General features: G+C 41.4%; 1 protein-coding gene across 2 annotated transcripts in view; it reads left to right on the top strand.

The window, feature by feature from the left end:
* Positions 1 to 2784: 2784 nt before the first annotated feature.
* Positions 2785 to 18810, top strand: part of srrm4 (serine/arginine repetitive matrix 4) — a 114803-nt gene continuing 98777 nt past the window's right edge. The window contains exon 1 of one of the 2 annotated variants that reach the window (XM_059548690.1): positions 2785 to 3588. In XM_059548690.1, coding sequence (XP_059404673.1) covers positions 3458 to 3588 — 131 coding nt within the window. In that variant the 5' untranslated portion in view covers positions 2785 to 3457. The remainder of the gene's footprint in view (positions 3589 to 18810) is intronic. The other variant, XM_059548689.1, reaches the window with a different exon arrangement.

The following is an 18810-nucleotide window of genomic DNA, read 5'->3' as shown; positions in this document are numbered from 1 at the left end:
CAGTGCATTTAATTTTACAGCTTTCCTTTTGCCTTAATGAAAGCACAAAATATGATTTAGACTGTTGATCCATTTTATTGGTGTGATTTGCAAATGTTCGGCATCTTGAGTCAATGTCACAAATTGGCTTATTTGAGAAGTTAAAATATTCATTTCAGAATATGAAATATTTCCTTTTCATTTTATACTGTAACATTTGTTTGATTTAAATGCTTTAAAATAATAATTTTGAAAACATCTGTTCTCCATTTCCAGATTTGTATTTTTTTTTAAGTGGTTATGGATTCCACTGTGTGTATTTCCAGAATAATGCTCTTCCAGAATAATCTAATCAGAGTGTCAGTGCAAAGTCATCCAGTGGCATTCAGACAGACAAAGATACAGAATGAGCTCCAAGACTGCTGGTTCATTAACTGATTGCCTTTAGCTACAATTTAATTTGTTCACTATGATAGAGATCATGGGTAGACAGTGGATAAGGGCTATTGATTCCAGATGATTTATCCTCTATAGAACAGACTGGGGGTAAGTAAGTGCATGACTGTGAATCACAGTGAAAAGTAGTAATTAAAGAACATGCTAAGGACATTACAGATTGTTTGGCTATTTTTGCGTCTTTGATTTAATTATGTATGTAATTAGCACCATCCAGTCTATTTTACAGTAATCTTGTTATGCTATTTTTGAGTATTTGATATTTAGCATTTGCATATTGAAATATAAATGTTTCTGAAGGGAAGAATTAGTGGGAAATCTATTTTCTTTACATTAAAATGTTTATACCCTCAATAAACCTACATTTTTAAATTGGCAATACAACTTGCTAACAGAAATCTAATTAATGTGGCTGTTTACAACATGAAATTAGTAATGAGTAACAAAAGAGTTTTTTTTCTCCCTCCAGAGATGGCATCAGATGATGTCAGTCCATTCTATCAGTCATTGGTATAAAGTTATCTAAATTAATTTGCATTTGGGCAATATCTCATGCAGGACTGCACTCAAAGGAAATTAAATATGAATCAACATCTTGCCCTGGCAGTTTTTATCTAGAATGATGTTTCGTGCTAGTTTATTTCTGTCAGTGATTTATGTAGCCTTTTTCCCTGTTCTTATGCTGTATATGGAGCATCCCATCTCTTGACATGTTGACTTCTGGAATTAAACAAAAGCTGACAGGATTGAGCAGTTACCCACAATTCTGTTTCATGTGGTGACAGGAATAGAGCCAGGCTTCTGTGTTAATGGACATGATAGCAGGGAGGAAATAGAGACGCTATGACAGCCAAACCTCCATGCCTCATAATATGAGAACGCGAAATATGATGAGATGTCATGAGTAATTTTATGAAAAAACAAACAAACAGCATTTTTCCCCCCTACAAGACGACTCACAATGGATAATGACTGGGCCTCAGTTGTACTTTCCTGAAATGCACAGATCTCTCTACGTGTTATTTTAGTACCATTGAGATATTATTATAGTTTTTATAGTAATATATAGATATTATTATAGTTAAATTTAAATATGATTATACAGTAAATGCAAAAATATAAAGTGATGCGTCATCCCATTTCTAACTATTTGCAGTTTTATACACCATTTGGACTCAATTTCATGCTTTTATTTAAACATTTCCAGTTTGTTTAAAAAAATAACATTGGCTTGCTCATACTATGCAGTCACTTTTTTACAAATATGGTACATTTAATCCAGGCTTTTATTAATTACTAGTGAAGAACAAGTTGCTTTACAATATAAATTTGACAAAAAGTCTGTACATCCTGCCCGGTTTAAAAAAAAAAAGAAAGAAAGAAAAAAGGTTAAGTTATGGTTGTTTTGTTATTAATGAAGGATATCATAAAGTTCATAGTTTAATAGGAACCTTTATCAGTCACATGACTGCCATAGAATGCTTTGTTTGTTATGATCTTAATGTATATTTATCATGAACTTGACCAATTCAAGGAAATGCTTAAAAGCTATTAATGAGCTAAAACAAATATATATTTGTAAATATTTGACCAATATTTTATAGCTTTAATTACTTTTGAAAGTTATTCTAAATGTGAACAATAATTACAAAGAATTAATGTGTGTCCACACTTTTGAATAAGTGATGTCTTTCAAATTGAAAGAATGAATTGCACATGAAAAAAAAAAATCCCCACACATGGCATCAATTTCCATTTTTACACTGACGATACACAATTGTGTTTATCCCATAATTTGTATTTATCCCAACACTTCCCATCCTGCTTTAGAACTCACTTAATATTTGCAGGATGTCAGTGCATGGATGACTAATAATTTTTTTTAAGTTTAAGTTTTATGGAATTCTTTGCCACTGCACATTCATTTTAAAAGCTCAGAACCTATTGGTTTAGAATAGCTTTTAGTGTTTTGATTGTTTCATTTGAATGTTGTATTTTGTATAGTTCTGTATTTTGTATTGTTTTATATTTTGTAAAACTTAAAACTTCTTTTATAATGTATACAGTGTCCTTGAGTGCCTCGAAAGGCGACTAAAAATTAAAGGTATTATTATTACAGATACAAAAGCACAAAATGAGGAGGGTGGTTTGCTTTTGTTTGTACTACCATCACCTGTGCACTCTGCAGGTGCAGGTGGGGTGACAGGTGGTTGTTGGGAAAGGGAGGGGGATCGTTCACTGTGGGGCCTCGAGGGCTGATGAGGGGGAAATGCTTTACCTCAGAAGTATTGTGCCTGACACCTGCCTCTTTTTTTATGCTGATTTAGACAACAGGCACAGTCTTTTGTTCAAATCAGAGAACGCGAGAGAGAGAGGACGAGCATGGAAGGATGGTCACGCTCCCTGTGACCTATAGCACGCCAGTCTCCTCTTCTTTAACGTCACAAGGTGCGCGCAACAAAAACGAGCCACCATCAGCTGAGTTCTTCACATCGCAACGTGCGCGAACGAGCGAGCCACCATCTGCTGAGGTTGTCACACTCGTCCAACTCTTCCGTTCACATAAATACTCAAAAAACGCGGGTACTTGGACCTATACACGCTGATTTATGTCATTTCTAACCGACAGGAGTTCAGTGGATATTGTGAATTTTCTGCAAAGGGAATTAGCTCGCGAGCTCCGACTCTTAAACTGATTTGAAAGCGGGAAGCGCGAGAGGGGACGCCGAGCCAATAAATAGAATCTGGCCGTTTTAACGGTCGCCGTCGGCATGAAACCCACGGGGGAAACGTAAAAACGGACTCTTAAAAGAACTTAAAACGGACTCTTTCACGTAAGAAAAATACAAACATTGAGAAAAGGATTCCTTCAGACAAACCGTTGGTTTCAGAACTTGGACAGCTCCCTCGTGCAGCCGCCTACACACAGTAGCCAACCAAAACGACCGTGAGAGGATACATCGAAACTACTGCACAAATCCGAACCAGTTCTTCTCAGTTCACCCCAGAACATCTTGACGCCATGGCCGGTGTACTTCAAGGAGAGAAGCAGCTTTTTGAGAAGTTCTGGAAGGGCACGTTCAAAGCCGTGGCAATGCCGAGACCCGAGAGCATCATCGTCGCCAGCATCACCGCACGGAGAGCCGTGAAAAAGTGAGTTCGTTAGCCTGAGGCTTCTTTTGTACTCTCTCACTCTTTATAATTGAAATATTGTTTAGCAATCATTTTGTTTCAGAATGGCATTTTAATAGCGTGAAAAATACTTGACATTTGAAGTATCAGACGTATTCCTTCTTTATGGAGTCCCAAATATAAAACAAATACGTTTCTCTAACTGGTGGCGATTTATTTCTGACTTTTTTCTCTTTGTATTTGTTGTATTGCCTTTTCTACAATGTATTTTGGATTGGTATCCTGGTAAAGTCTTTCATCTCATCTGGTTGCCCTCAATTCTGTTCATGCAACATTTTGTCCCATTTTCATATTACACAAACACTGAGTGCGAATTCTGCCCGTGCACTCCATTCATCATTGGCCGTCCTTCACTGGAGGCCAGTCAGTTTTACTTGTGCACACATAAGTGCACAGCATAGCGAGAGGCTACATGAGTCCTAATGAATCAAGTCAGAGTAGAGCCCTTCATTATGCCCTTAGGTAAGGACATGAAGATGATCTCAGCGACTTCTCCTTCACCCATGAATTAGGAGGCTTGGCAGTGTGTGGAATAGAGAGAAAAGGCAAAATAACAATAGACAAACCAGAGCTTTGCTTCCCTTCCCTTGCCTTAATTTCCTGTTAATCAAGATCAAGCCTTACTCCTCACTCATTATGCCTGTAAGGTGTACATAACTGATTTTTTGATTCACTCTTGTTCCCTATGTGAATGTATCTTTCCACATACTGTGTAACACATCTTGAAGTCTCGGTGGAGCTGGAGTTCAAGGCACCAGTTGAATGTGTGTATCAAAAGTGGCATGTTAAAGTTGTGCTGCTCACGTTAGTTTATATATGTTTTTTTTTTCGTGGAAAAAATGGTCTTGTCTGTTGTCCATATAAAGAAAATCAAATGTACCAGTCTGTGTGATAGGATTTTTATTTTTGGATTAACAATCCCTTTAGAGTGAACAGTCTCTTTAAAAGGTATACAAATTTAAGATTCTGAATATCTTGAACTCTCAGAAATGTTTTTGTTGTTGTTTTCGTCAGATATATGTGTTGAGATTAAGATAATGTTGAGAATAATAATTCACATTGTTATTTTTCTTTTAGTAGACTCTCCTCTCTCTGTCATTAGTCTCTTCCTCTCTATCTGTTTATCTCACTGTAAATATTTACATATTCATAAGGCTACTCACCCTTCAGGGCACACCTGACGTCGATGTTGATGTGTACAAGGTTGGAAATGACAGCAACATTTACAACCAAACCAATGTCGTCTATTAAACATTGCCATCTGCAAATTCAGCGTTCAGGTTCATCTTGGTTGTTTTTACCACAGGCACAGCTCAGACAACACAGACATTTTAAGATGTTAAAATGTCTAAGAAGTAAAAGAATTTCTTTCAGTTTGCAGTAATAAATCTCAGAACATAAGGCCCATTAGCTTGTAGTATCAGCTGCATGACTGGAGAAACATAATTACTGGTTATGTCAGCTGAAAAATGTTGGTCACCTATGCGTACATTTAGCCCACTTTGTCCCGATTTACACATTTTTTCTCTGCTTTATCGACCATATTTCATTTTCTTATTCCTCCTCCTCCTTTCTCATAGTGTCACTGAGCTTTAAAGAGGCCCATAGCACAGAGCAATTACAAAGGGTGTTGCTGATCCTTCCCTGTAGACCTAGTGTTTTCTGGCAAGGCTAGAGAGATGAGATCACTCTTGTTCAGCCAGAGGGTCCTGCCCCCGGCCACTGTAGCCCCACAAGCTGTTATTCTCAGTGGCAGACCTCATTAAAAATGCACAGGGTTTTAGCTAGACTGAGTATAAGTGTGTTTGTGTAGTTTAGGAAGCAGATGGCCTATGGGAGAAAGGGTGTAGGGGAGTACCCCATCCCTTGGCAGATGCTAGTTTAATGAGGAGAAGAATAAAGAGATCAGGGTAACCAACTGCCATCTTCTGGGAAATTGTATTTTTCTTGAAGACAAAGGTTTGAACATGTTTGCTTTAAGAAGGAATTGAGTTTATTGAGTTCTTTGTTTCAAAGATTGGTTTTCCCTCTGCTATTGATTTGACTAGTTCAGTGGTTCTCAAACCGATCATGGAATACCCCCAGCCCTGCACGTTTTGCATGTCTCCCTCATCTGTCACACTTGATTCAACTCATCAGCTCCTTAGTGGAGACTGCAAGACCTGAGGTGGGTGTGTCAGATATAGGTAGACATACAAAATGTGCAGTGCTGGGGGTACTTCATGGAGAGGTTTGATAACCACTGGACTAGATGAAACTAAATGAAATTAAGACTGCGGTTGTGTATCGGCTTGTGTAAGATTTTTGACAGCCATTTCCTAGTGTAGCATCATAGCAGTTATTAAGAAGGTGGCAAAATTCTGATAGATTAACTGCTATTGAACAGCAAATCATTATAAAATACTGTGTTATTATGTAACACCTAAGTAGCTTGGTTCAAGCCATTATTTTTTGTTCCTAATTAAGTACGGTAGTCGCCCCAAAACCCAGGCTACTGGTGAGGTGATAAAATGAATAGGACAATGATTTCAGTGATCTTCATCAGTGAGGTCTAGTACACACAGTCTTTCTTTTGATTTTTCTCTGAAAGCAGAAGGAAGCGGCATTGTTCAAAGGTTGTGTGTGTCAGTGCCTAATGTAGAAGCCAGTCAAAACTCTCAGTTCCATTTAGTTCCAATTCAGTTGATTTAAATCAGCTGAAGCAGTGGTCGCAAATAGAGTTGTTACATTCCAAAGAATCAAATTTATCTAATTAATCAAACTTTTTTTTGTTTGGAAGGCCATTTGACTCCCTTGTACACTTTTTCTTGTTCTTTCTCTGTGTTTCTGGGTGTGTGGGGTCTCTGAAGGGACTGTAACCCCTGGAGCTGAGCTCTGGCTCAGAGAGAGCTGCAGAGCTGTAAAAATGCTGATATGGTTGCCAGGCCTGCAGGGTTCAGCTATAATTCCTTTTAAATGTAGCCAATGCTACGTTCCAGCACATCATCTAAGAGGTAGGAGGGACACATTTTTATTTAGCCAGAAGTGAGTCCAATATTCAGTCAGTAACAAGATGAAAGGCACAGCTGTGAAACACCAGGAAGATGTTGAAATGCAGTATGTGATCTTGATATGGAGGAATTATGTTGGCAATCTGATGCTAGAGTTAAAAAGCTTATGACTGAATATTTAATGTCTTTGATAGATGTGGTGAGAAAATACAAATTAAGTCTTAATCGTCATTATATAATGTATTTAACACCATTCATGTCAAAATACAAACTGTGTGCACGTAAAGATGTTTGAAAGAGTATGTGCTGCCATCCACTTAAGAAATGTATTAAATCCCTCTGGGCTTTTTCAAGGCTATTAAGAACAGTGTACTTCCTCTTGTAGATTTTATTATAATCTAGTCATAGTGAACTCCACGTAAAATTATATTTGACTGGAATAAAAGTTACTATAAATTTATGCTTCACTCTCATCTTACCTTTCTCTTATGAAGTCCACCATCCTTAACTATGTTCAAAGGCACTGTAGAACCTCACTGAATCACTGAAAAGATGGTGAGATTATGGAAAATGAGAACGAGGCACAACCTGGGGTTATGCTGGAGTAATATTACCAGGATGAATAATCCATAAAGTGTTGGCACAGAACTGCATACATTTAGGGAATTAATACTGATTCCATTAAATATTAACAGCCATATTTAATGAGTATAAATCCACTTATGAACTTTTTTCCATGCCTTGATAATTTACTGACTAAAACCAATAAATATTTCAGCTGTATAATGTTTTAACAGTAGTTCTTTTCTAGCAATTTTTAAGAGAATTTAAGATGTAATGTATGCAAAACTGTCTGGACTCATAATGGAGATTTATATTTATAAGTGAGATCATGTGCAGAGCAGACATTTTTTGTTCTATTTTTTTTTTTTTTTGTGCAGTTCTATTACTAATTTTTACTAAGTATAGTGAAAATGTTATGGAAAGATTGTCTCATTCTTTTTACATTTTGCCATATCGTTTAGAATGGGTTGAACCTTTGAGAGGTTACATTTGCTATTTTTTTTATTATTTTTCTTGGAATATTTATTGTGCACAGGATTTACAGCAATGTGTATCTGAATAAGCAAGTTATATTTTTCTTGTCAATATTCAAATAGATTCAAAACAGGCTGTTAGACATTTTTGCAGGGAAGATAGAGCAGGCAAATTAATGTTTTTAAGCATCTTGTCAGTGTGAATGTTTACTTAGTTTTTAAGGCCTATTGTCTTCTTTTAACAAACAGCCAAACTAACATCGATGTCAAGGTTTAACAAGGTAGAATAAAAAAAGAAAAACAGCAAAGCCAAAAAGCCTTCAGTCTCAAAATGACAAATGTGTAACACTTCAAAACCATAGCAAACTTATAACAAGTGACTGTAGAGATATTATAAATCTATACAGATTTCACAGTATGTATTCAGTCAACAATTTTTATTCTTTAAGTGAATTGGATCTCAAAACATTTTAAACAGTCATTCTTCACCTGAAATTTGGCGAAGAAAAAAATTGTGCAGCATTCCAGGAGTACTCATATTCAGTCTAATAACGCTGGGACATTTCACTCTTTGTATTACTCTGCATTCAAGACAGGTTGCATGTGTCTCATTTCGAAGCCTGTACCTTCCAGAGAAAGCAATTTCTGGCTACATATGTCATCTAATTTCAAAAATCAACTATTAAAATGCTGACTCTAATTCCTTATGTGGAGTAAATTACTGTAATTTAATACAGTAATGGTAACTTTTCTGAAATAAGATAACAAATGCAACCTTCTGAGGGTGCAGCCTTTGAAATCAGTTATGTTTTATTTTTTGGGGGAAAAAAAGGAAATGCATTTGCCAACAATTATGTGATCACCAATATATTGAGCATCTTTTATCTCAAGGGAAAAAAATTATAATGTTTTGGCACATAGCAGTGCCTGTTGATGTTTGTGACATTCAGAAAGTGGTATTAAGGCTAACATTATCTAAATTTGATGATATACCCCAGCTAATTAATATGTCATATGTTCAACTTACATACCTCCTGTGATTTTTTTGTACCTTATTTACTCATGGTGTTGTACTGCTGATGCTGAACATCACTTTCTCAATACATGCAATCTTTGGAGGCACAATCAAGCAGGTTGTGTCAAACAGAACATGAGACGAGTAGGCAGGCACATCTTACTACAAGCTGTGACTCACGTTTCGCAGAGGTTACCGTCTATCAGCTTGTCAGGTACTGATACCCACATGCTTTAGTGCTATTTTCCTCACCACTGGACCCCTGGAGTGATCAGAGGCCACTTTTAAAATGCTAACTTATCAAAGTCAAACCTTCATCACTTAAATTAAATCATTTCAAGCTTGGCTGGCTCTCCTCTTCTCCCCTCCCCTTCATTTTTCATTTTCATCCCTTGCCCATCCTCATTTCAGGAAGACGATCTGCCACTCACACAAAATTGCTGCCATTTGCATAACTGATGCTTCATTTGGGCTGGGATTGTTTCCGTGGCGACATCATTGCACAATAGCGAGGCAGTGACAGCAATAACGAGCGAATGGAACTCTCCCACCTCTCAATTTAGGGATCAATCTTGGAGTCAAGGACAAGTGTTCCTTAAGTTGACATTTCCTTTCCTTCACCCTCTGGCTGAGCAGATGTTCAGGCTTCAACTGTCTGCAGTGTTCTGATAGTAAGTCATTAAATTATTTATTCAACATTCAGAATAGCATTTTAAGATACAAGTCTGAATATTCTATTGGCTTCCATATGTTCTCTTTATAGTTTTTGGCTCTTCTTTTTACTGTGTATGTTTTTGTCAAGGCAGAACAATAAAGGTTAATGAAGTAGAATTAAAATGATGTTTTTAAGAATCCTCTCTGTATTCAGTATTACTGTATATTGCATAGGAGGTTCACAGCAATTTAGGAACATCTTTCCGTCATATCTACTCCTCAGTCAAAAGATTATACATTTGAACTTCCAATGGACATTGACCGTCTGAATTAAAAAGAGTTGTAGCATTTGGCATGCCAGGCAGCCACAAAGGGGACACAGTCTGGGAGGTTCTTCATAAATTGCGATGGTCTCTTGGAATGAACAATATTGCCACTGACATTTCAGTAGCCGACAGATTCAGCTGAGCAGTTATTACAAGAACCAAAGCTGACAGGTTTGCTGTCGTTCTCTAGATGCTGTGGCGCATTGTGAAATGCATTAGAGAGATTTTCTCCTACAGCGAGGATTTTTTTAAGTGTTCTCCTCTAACTCATTAACCACTCTCTGGTAACCTCACAGAGCACTCCACAAAACCAGGAAAAATGATGTGAAGAAATTCTTTTTATTTCCACAAACAATGAAATTCTTCCAAAGTGCAGATTAAGCTATTTAAAGATTGTTTCTTCAAAGGCTTTGAAGAAAGTTTTTCAGAGGCTAACTTCAAGCATACTGTTTTCAGAAAGTAATACTTTCACATATCTATTTGAAATTGTTTTTTATTCATGTGTAGAACATGCAAGTTACGTAGATAGGTGAGCCATTAAGTAGTTATTTCAAGTTTTAAATGAACAAGGCTTTGTAGAATTTCGAAAAATACCTTACCGCATTGTCATTCTCCAGCTAAGATTTTGTACAGGAGGTGCTACACTACAGTGAATAAGGCCTATTACACAGGACTGAAGTCTTTGAAGTAGTGATGTGCTCATGTTCCCATCCCCATCATAATAGGATGTTCAGAGGGATTCAGATGCTATTTAATTATTTAAATGCCCTCAATATACAGTATTGCTCTTTTTGCCTTTTTTCAGATTGTGGCAATGCTTTTCCGATCATAGTTTACAAAGTAAAATGGGAAACATATCAGTGTTCCCTGCATTTTTCTGTGAATTTATTCTTAAGAGACCTGTTCTCTTGATCCACATTATGCTAAAAGTTATTTTGCTTTAATATAAAATTTTCTCTTTGCGTCAAAATCTGTAGGGAAATTGTATGACTAATCATAGTTATTATTCTTTCATCCTCTCTCCCTTTTTACTTTAAAGTATCAGGGTCATAAGAGAAAAAGTTATAAGAGCTGACATGGGTGGGAGAAGCATGGCACAAATTTGACTGACACCTCTGAACGACTTAATATAGAAGCTGTCAAGAAGAGGGCAAAGTAATGTCATAAACTTGGAGTTGAGTGTAGTCTTTTAAGACCAACATTCTTTTTTGTTTTTACTTTAAACTGGTGAGGTGAGCAGGGGGTGCTCACCTGTGGTCTGTGTGGGTCCTAGCTCCCCAGTGTAGTGATGGGGACACTATACTGTCAACAAGCACCGTCCTTCGGATGAGACGTTAAACCGAGGTCCTGACTCTCTGTGGTCATTAGAAATCACAGGATGTCTTTCGAAAAGAGTAGAGGTGTGACCTCGGCATCCTGGCTAAATTCGCCCATTGGCCTCCGACCATCATGGCCTCCTAACAATCCCCATATCTGCTGATTGGCTTCATCACTCTGTCTCCTCTCCACCAGTAAGCTGGTGTGTGGTGGGCGTTCTGGCGCACTATGGCTGCCGTCGCATCATCCAGGTGGATGCTGCACACTGGTGGTGGATGAGGAGATACCCCTTACTATGTAAAGCGCTTTGAGTACCTAGAAAAGCATTATATAAATGTAATGAATTATTAAATTAAATTATTATAAGTATTTAAATACCTTGTTTAATTTGCCTACACTTGCACAGAATTTTTTTTAGGCAATTACTCATTTGCTATTATTAAATTTGCAATCAAATCCTAATATTAATGCCATAATTTTTTGCATTAGCTTCCACTTAATGTAATTAAAGCATACAGAAGCATGTGTTGCAATATTTGGTAATTTCCTTTAGCTGCCTGCCAATTGAATGGACAGAGTCTAATTAAGCTCATGCAAGTTTATGATATTTATTTAATTTTATTGGCTCACCAGGGGTTTAAGTTTACAAACTGACAAATATCACCAACAAAATGAATCAATTAGACATTAGTAGATCAACAGTATTATTGCACAATTGAACTGAAAATAAAATATTTTTGGTGGCAAATCCAGAATGTATTTAGCCGTTTCTCAATACCAAGTACGCAAAGATCGGACTTGCATCCCTGGTAGTTCAGACTTGGCAAGTTCGACTCGGGAGTGCAAACTCCTGAGGACGGGAGGATGCAAGTCCGTTAATTCTGCAAATGGAACAGCAGTGTACTTGATAATGTCAGTCAGCTCGCTGTGGCTACTCCGTGAAATACGCCGAAATATGATAACAAACATTTTTTTCATTTTCATTTAAACATTAATAACCACAAAAATGTAGTTCAGTGAACAGTGAAACAAAATATTATATCAAACAGCATTGACTCTTTTGTTTAATTTAAAATATTTATAGGCTCACTAAAATGTGGTCCATGCAACAAGTTACACGCATTACAATAAAACGAAATGTTATCAAGCACCACTGCCTTGTCATTTTTAAACATAACTTAGTGCTCAGCCAAAACAATATGACCTGGTAGAAACAATAGGTTCGTGAGACCAAAGATTGCCTGTTAGATTTACCCAAAATGAATTTTACCTCATCTTTAACCACTACAGAGACATCAGAGCCAGCGGCAAATGTCAGAAACACTAGCCGAGGTGAGGCTGCTCTCGGCGGATACATGAGCACTGAGCGCCCGGTGGAGGTTCTCTTACGAGAGCTCTCTCGTACTGCGTCTTAGCTAAGACGCTACGGGAAAAGTCTCTTTTCACGAAATACTGAAGCAAAAAATTATCCTTAATTTTGTATTTTTGTAAAGCGCATTTGCAGCAGTACACAGCCATAGGCGAGACGGCTCGTTCGCTCATTGGCTTGTTCTGCGGCAACTGCACATCCTATCGAGCGCGGGCTGATGCAACATCAGACCAATGAGGGCGCTTCGCGACCTTCTTGCCACTTCCCGCCGAAACGGGTGTGGCCCAACCTATAAAAGGAGCTCGAAAAGGCTAACTCACCTGATTTTTCATCTCTTCAGCGAAGCTCACGCATCGCTGGATCACGAAGGAAGCAAGCGCCGTCTGAGAAAGCACATCAGCAGGACGAGCCATTCTGAAGCTGCTGGCATCGCCGCCTTCCACTGCCGTTCCTGCTGCGCTATCCGGCGCCTATATCCTTTCAATTCTGTTATATCCAAGCTGTTCTTTATGTGTGTGTGTGTGTTCGCCCTGCGACACACACTCGTAAAAGAGCTCGCGTCTTTTTTAAGATGCCTTCCTGCGGCTCGTCAGAGCCCCACTCAGCGAGGGAGACCGGTACTTCATCTGTGTCTCCTGCCTGGGTGAAGATCATGCAGCGCTCGCGCTCGCTGACGGCGGATGCCCCCACTGTGAGCTGTTGCCATGGTGACTCTGAGGACTCGCCTGGCCTTTTTCTCTGAGCCTGCATTCTCTGCTGCGCTGAGGCGCCGTAAAAGCATCGCTTCCAGCGGATTCCGGAACTGTCTTCAGCTCAACCGAGCTTGCTGGTTCGCCCTGCTTCACTGGCCCCCCCTGCATCGCTTCCCGGTGGGCAGTGCCCGCGGTTTGCCGGCGCGTCGTCCGAGGAAGTCGATCTCAGGTCCCCGTCAGGGGAAGAGGACACGCGCTCTCTGCTAGCTTCGGGCAGTGAGGGCTGGGCGAGCTCCGAGGATCTTGCGCCTTCTGCTCAGAAGCCCAGCAGACGAGCTTACATCGAGAAAGAGCCGGGGCGAATGCTCGTGTTGGCCCCGATGAGTCTCGGCCGCGAGTGGTTTGCACCAGCGCCCCCCCTCTCGTTCCCGGCTGGATGGTATTTCCCTTTCAGATGAGCGTACTTCTCAAAGCCCGCCTCATTTCTTCCTGAGCTTCACGAAGAGGTGGCGAAGGCTTGGAACGCTCCATATTCAGCGCGAACTCGTTCGTCTGTCTCACTAGCATTCTCCACACTGATGATGCTAAAAACAGGAACTACCACTCACTTCCGCCGGTGGAACAGGCGATAGCGACGCACCTTTGTCCGCCCTCTGCTGGACAGCGGCAAAAGCGGTGTTGCCATCTAAAGCCTGCTGTGTGACGCTGCGTCAGCACTACTAACGATGGCTGTTTCATCGAAGCGCAGGTGTACGAGTTCCGCTGTGGCCGAGCTCTCACCCAAGCGCGCCGCTGTTTCAGTTCCAGGAATTGTGACTGTCTCAGCATTTTCTGCAATGCGCAAGCCTGCACAGTTGCCCGCTTGCCTGCACACAAAAGCCATTATCACAACAGCTTCAGCAACGCAGCTCGAGACCCCCGTTCTCGCTCTACCGGTCGTTGCCCGCTTGCCTGCACACAAAAACCGTTATCATGGCTACCCAGATATTTCCCGAAAAAGGTGTAATTTCTGGTGTCCCGGCCACGGCCGATGGTGCTATAAATGTAGTGACGATGCCCACTGCTCAGTGCCCATCTCCACATATAAGCACAGCCCTTCACACAGGGCTCGCGCCCATAAAAGCGACTCAAGTCGATCACGCGCACTACATAGTAGACGTGCCCACTCCTCAGTGCCCACAATCACTATGTCACATGCGTCATGTGGTTTCTGTAAAAACGAAACCCGTGCACGTTCGTCCGGCAACGGCCGATGGTGCTATAAATGTAGTGACGATGCCCACTCCTCAGTGCCCATCTCCACATGTAAGCACAGCCCTGCACACAGGGCCTGCGCCCATAAAAGTGACTCAAGTCGATCGCGCACACTGCATAGTAAGCGTGCCCACCCCTCAGTGCCCACAATTACTATGTCACACGCGTCATGTGGTTTCTGTAAAAACAAAACCCGTGCACGCTCGTCCGTTCACGGCCGATGGTGCTATAAATGCAGTGACGATGCCCACTCCTCAGTGCCCATCTCCACATGTAAGCACAGCCCTGCACACAGGGCTCGCGCACATAAGATCGACACAGATCGGTCGAGCGCGCCGCATAGTAAACGTGCCCACTCCCCAGTGCCCACATACACTATGTCACATACGGCGCGTGGCTTCTGTAAAAACGAGGCCCGTGCACGTACGCTCTGCACAGGCAGACAGCGAGTTGAAAGTGGTAAATGTGCACATATGCAGCCCACAGTTACTCGCAGACATATCGAGTCCCACGGGACCTGCTCAGCCTTCCCCCAGTCGGTTAAGCGCCGGGACGGGGTCGAGGAGGAGCGATCTGCCCGCTGTGATCAGCGCGCTCCCCGCCTCAAATGCGCAGCACACCCGAGCGCCGCCGTTGCCCGGTCAACAGAGCGTGCTTCGCATCCAGCCCTTAGCCATTCATGCAGATGCATGGTCAGCGCTTCCAGGGGTTTCGGATTGGGTGCTAGGCATTATAAAGAGAGGCTACTCGCTACAGTTTTTTTCGACGCCCTCCGTGCTTTTCAGCGCGCGTCGAAACTACGGTCAAAACAGAAGTAGCACATATACTTCGGGCCGAAATATCAAAACTGTTGAGCAAAGGGGCTGTAGAGCCTGTGTCTCAAGCTCAAAGCGAGGGGGGGGCTGTACAGCAGATACTTTCTGGTGCCCAAGAGAGACGGGGGTCTCAGGCCCATACTGGATCTAAGACAGCTGAACAAGGCATTGATGAAACACAGTTTCAAAATGCTTACGACCAGGAAACTCCTCGCGCAGATTCGCAGAGGGGACTGGTTCATGTCAATAGATCTGAGGGACGCGTATTTTCAAATACAGATAGCGTCAAACCACAGGCGATATTTGAGATTCGCCTTCGAAGGCCATGCATACCAGTTTACAGTCCTCCGTGGCTCCTCGTACGTTTACGAGGTGCATGGATGCAGCGCTCGCTCCTCTCAGACAGAGAGACATGCGAGTGCTAGATTATTTGGACGACTGGCTGGTTCTGACCCGATCACGAGCCGAGCTCGTGGACCACAGGGCCGTTTTACTCGATCACCTCAAGAAGCTCAGTGTCAATTGGGCGAAGAGTTCGCTGAATCCCAGTCAGACGATTCTGTTTCTGGGTATAGTTCTGAACTCGTGTTCCATGACGGCGCGGCTGTCACCACAGCGCGTGATGGGCATTCAGCGCGCAGCGAGTTCTTTCCGCTGCGGCGCGACCGTGTCGCTCAAACACTGTCAGAAGATGCTGGGCCTCATGGCCTCAGCATTTTCCGCCTCTGCAGCTGGGCCTGCTCCGCATGCGCCCCCTGCAGTTCTGGCTGAAGACGCGGGTGCCGCGCAGAGCGTGGCCGTCTGGCCGGCTGCATCTCAAGGTCAATCAGAGCTGTATCACAGCTCATGCACCTTGGACAGCGAACGGTTGGTACCGATCAGCTGTAAGCCTGGGGACTTCCCCGAATGTGAAGATGGTGTCGACGGACGCCTCCACTTCGGGATGGGGAGCGCTGCTCGAGGGCAGACCGTCCTTTGGCCTATGGTCAGAACGGGAAAAGCTCCATCATATCAACTGTCTGGAAATGCTGGCAGTGGAGAACGCGCTGATGCGCTTTTGTCCCCAAATCAAGGATCACCACGTCTTAGTCCGTTCGGGCAACATGTCTGTGGTGTCCTACATAAATCGCCAGGGCGGTCTCGGGTCCTGAAACCTGTACAGGCTAGCGGAACGCCTCCTGGTTTGGGCTCAGCGCGACATGCGTTCGCTGAGGGCAGTGCATGTGCCTGGGCTACAGAATCTGGGTCCAGACAGGCTGTCCAGAGGCAATGTTCCTACAGGCGAATGGTCTCTACACCCGCAAACAGTCCGGCTTTTGTGGGAGAGATTTGGTAGGGCGGAGGTGGACCTCTTCGCGTCCCACGAAAATGCTCACTGCCCTGCGTTCTTTTCCAAGAACGAAAGTGCGCTGTCACGGGAATGGCCGTGCTGCCCGCTTTATGCTTTCCCTACCGTCTCCCTCCTTCCGCAGGTGATAGAACGGGTGAGACAAACGAGATGTTCAATACTGCTTGTAGCACCTCTTTTGAGGAACCAACGATGGTTCCCAGATTTGATGCAGTTAGCAGATGTCGCCCCATGGCCAGTACCGTTGAGGAGGGACCTCCTCTCGCAGGCCAGGGGCTCGATTTGGCACCCTCAACCGGAGTTGTGGTCCCTCCATGTGTGGGCGCTCAAAGGTTACCCGCTGATCTCGCAGTGGGAGTGCTGAATACCATCACTCAGGCTAGAGCTCCGTCGACACGACGTCTGTATGCCTCGAAGTGGTCGGTGTTCTCCAGCTGGTGATATATATAAATAACCTCTGTTTAGGATATAAGCCATCAAACATATAGAATGTCACTGTGTTTTGTAAACTGTAGGTCCTTGAGGGTACTTCATGTGACACATTATGGATAACAGAATAATCCACTTGCCCTTGAAAGGGAGCATTCATGAGGAGACTCCGCTAAATGAACGAACCTCCTTCACATAAAATGGAAAAAGCTCTTTGTGATGAGGTACTAAATAATATAGAAGATTAGTGGAAATGATGGTAGCATTTTTATTGGCCATCCATATAATGGCATTCCTACACCTGTTTGTTAGGAGGGAGTTATCAGTGTTTTTAATTAATGAGGACTTACAGAATAAGAACATTTACAGGGGTCGGTTCCCACCAAGTGAATGATTTCCTCCTTTTTCCTTTCATTTTTAAAAAAAATGCATATAATGATATTTGTACACAATTACAATAAAATCAATAATTACAAATTGAAAACAGGCTAAAGGACTTGGCTAGGTGGTCTGTCTCCATGTGTATGCTTTCTGTGCATGTCCCAGCAGCTTCCCATCCTTTCATGTGGAACGGTATCAGCAGACAGCCATTACACGGGCCACTGTCAGTAGCATCCAACTCAAAAATAGCTCCTCTTGCAGTGTTTGCCCAGTTGGTTTCAGAGTAGAGAGGGGCTTGGTACTGTAACTCACAAAGTAGACAGATGAGTCCTGCTCAGAGTGGGGCCCTCTCTCCATCTGCCCACGTAACAGAGCACTGGGTGGGGAGGACATATCTGATCCTTTGTGCATCGAATTAATGAGCAGGTCCAAGTAGTGCATGTCTGTATGTGTGTGTTTAAAGCAGTGTTATTTAAATTTGTAATTTTAAATATTGTTATAATTATAGTAATTTTGTGGTGTTTATTTTTAAATATGTCTGTATAGTTTTACGTTTTAGTTTTGTTTTATTCATTTAGTAATAATTCAGTAATTTATATAGTAGTTGTTTACTAATTTCAGTTAATCTATTGTTTTATTCACAACATCCCATAATTTAATGTTGTTGTTTTTTTGTAGTTTTCCAAAACCCTGGTTTTGACGTGGTTATTCAGCTTGTGATTATGATGCACAATATGTATGTTTTTCTTTTCTTTTCTTTTTTTTTTTTTTGTCAAATGAATAATAATAATAATAATAACAATAGCAATTAAGAAATTTGTCTAAAAAAACATTTAGACAAATTAAAAGTTTAAAGATTTAAGATCTGGTTGCATTTATTGTTGATCCGTGAAATTTCGCACGACTGTGAGTTTTGGGTAAGGGCGAAAAACTTCATCATGCAGATTTTGCATGTTGTTCATGCAAATTAACCACACTGAGGGGTCGGCAACTTTTTCGCCATGATGTGCCATTTTTTATTTTTCTGGTTAACCACTGTGCCAACACCACTCCCCATCCCCCACTTCCTTTTTAATGTATTCTGTATTTATGCAGAATTTTTTATTTGATATTTATATTTGATTTTCATGCAAATAGTTTCTGAGGATTTTTCAGAAATAGTTTTTTTTAACTTTTCAAAGGTTTATTGAATAACAGATATACAGTGTAACCATACTAAACACCACTGTATGTGTATGTGTGGCAAGGCCAATGCATTAAAACCCTTCAGTTTAATCACAGTTCTGTATTAATGTACTGCTTTAATTTAATTTAATTTAACTGCTTTAAACACACACACACACACACACACACACACACACACACACACACACACACACCACACCACACAAAAATAAGCTGTAGGTCACGTCTCTTGCACCAGAGTTTGAGAGGCATTAATAGATGGTACCCCATTATAGATGGTATCCCTCTTAGGTATTCAGTAGTGAAAATACCATGCATTCATTAAACAGGAATGGCACAGTAGGGTTCCTAAATTTCATAGAAATTTGTTG

The sequence above is a fragment of the Carassius carassius genome, chromosome 4, assembly GCF_963082965.1.
Source record: "Carassius carassius chromosome 4, fCarCar2.1, whole genome shotgun sequence".
Lineage (NCBI taxonomy): Eukaryota > Metazoa > Chordata > Actinopteri > Cypriniformes > Cyprinidae > Carassius > Carassius carassius.
Note: the sequence above shows the minus strand (reverse complement) of the source record. Positions and strands in the feature narration are given on the sequence as shown.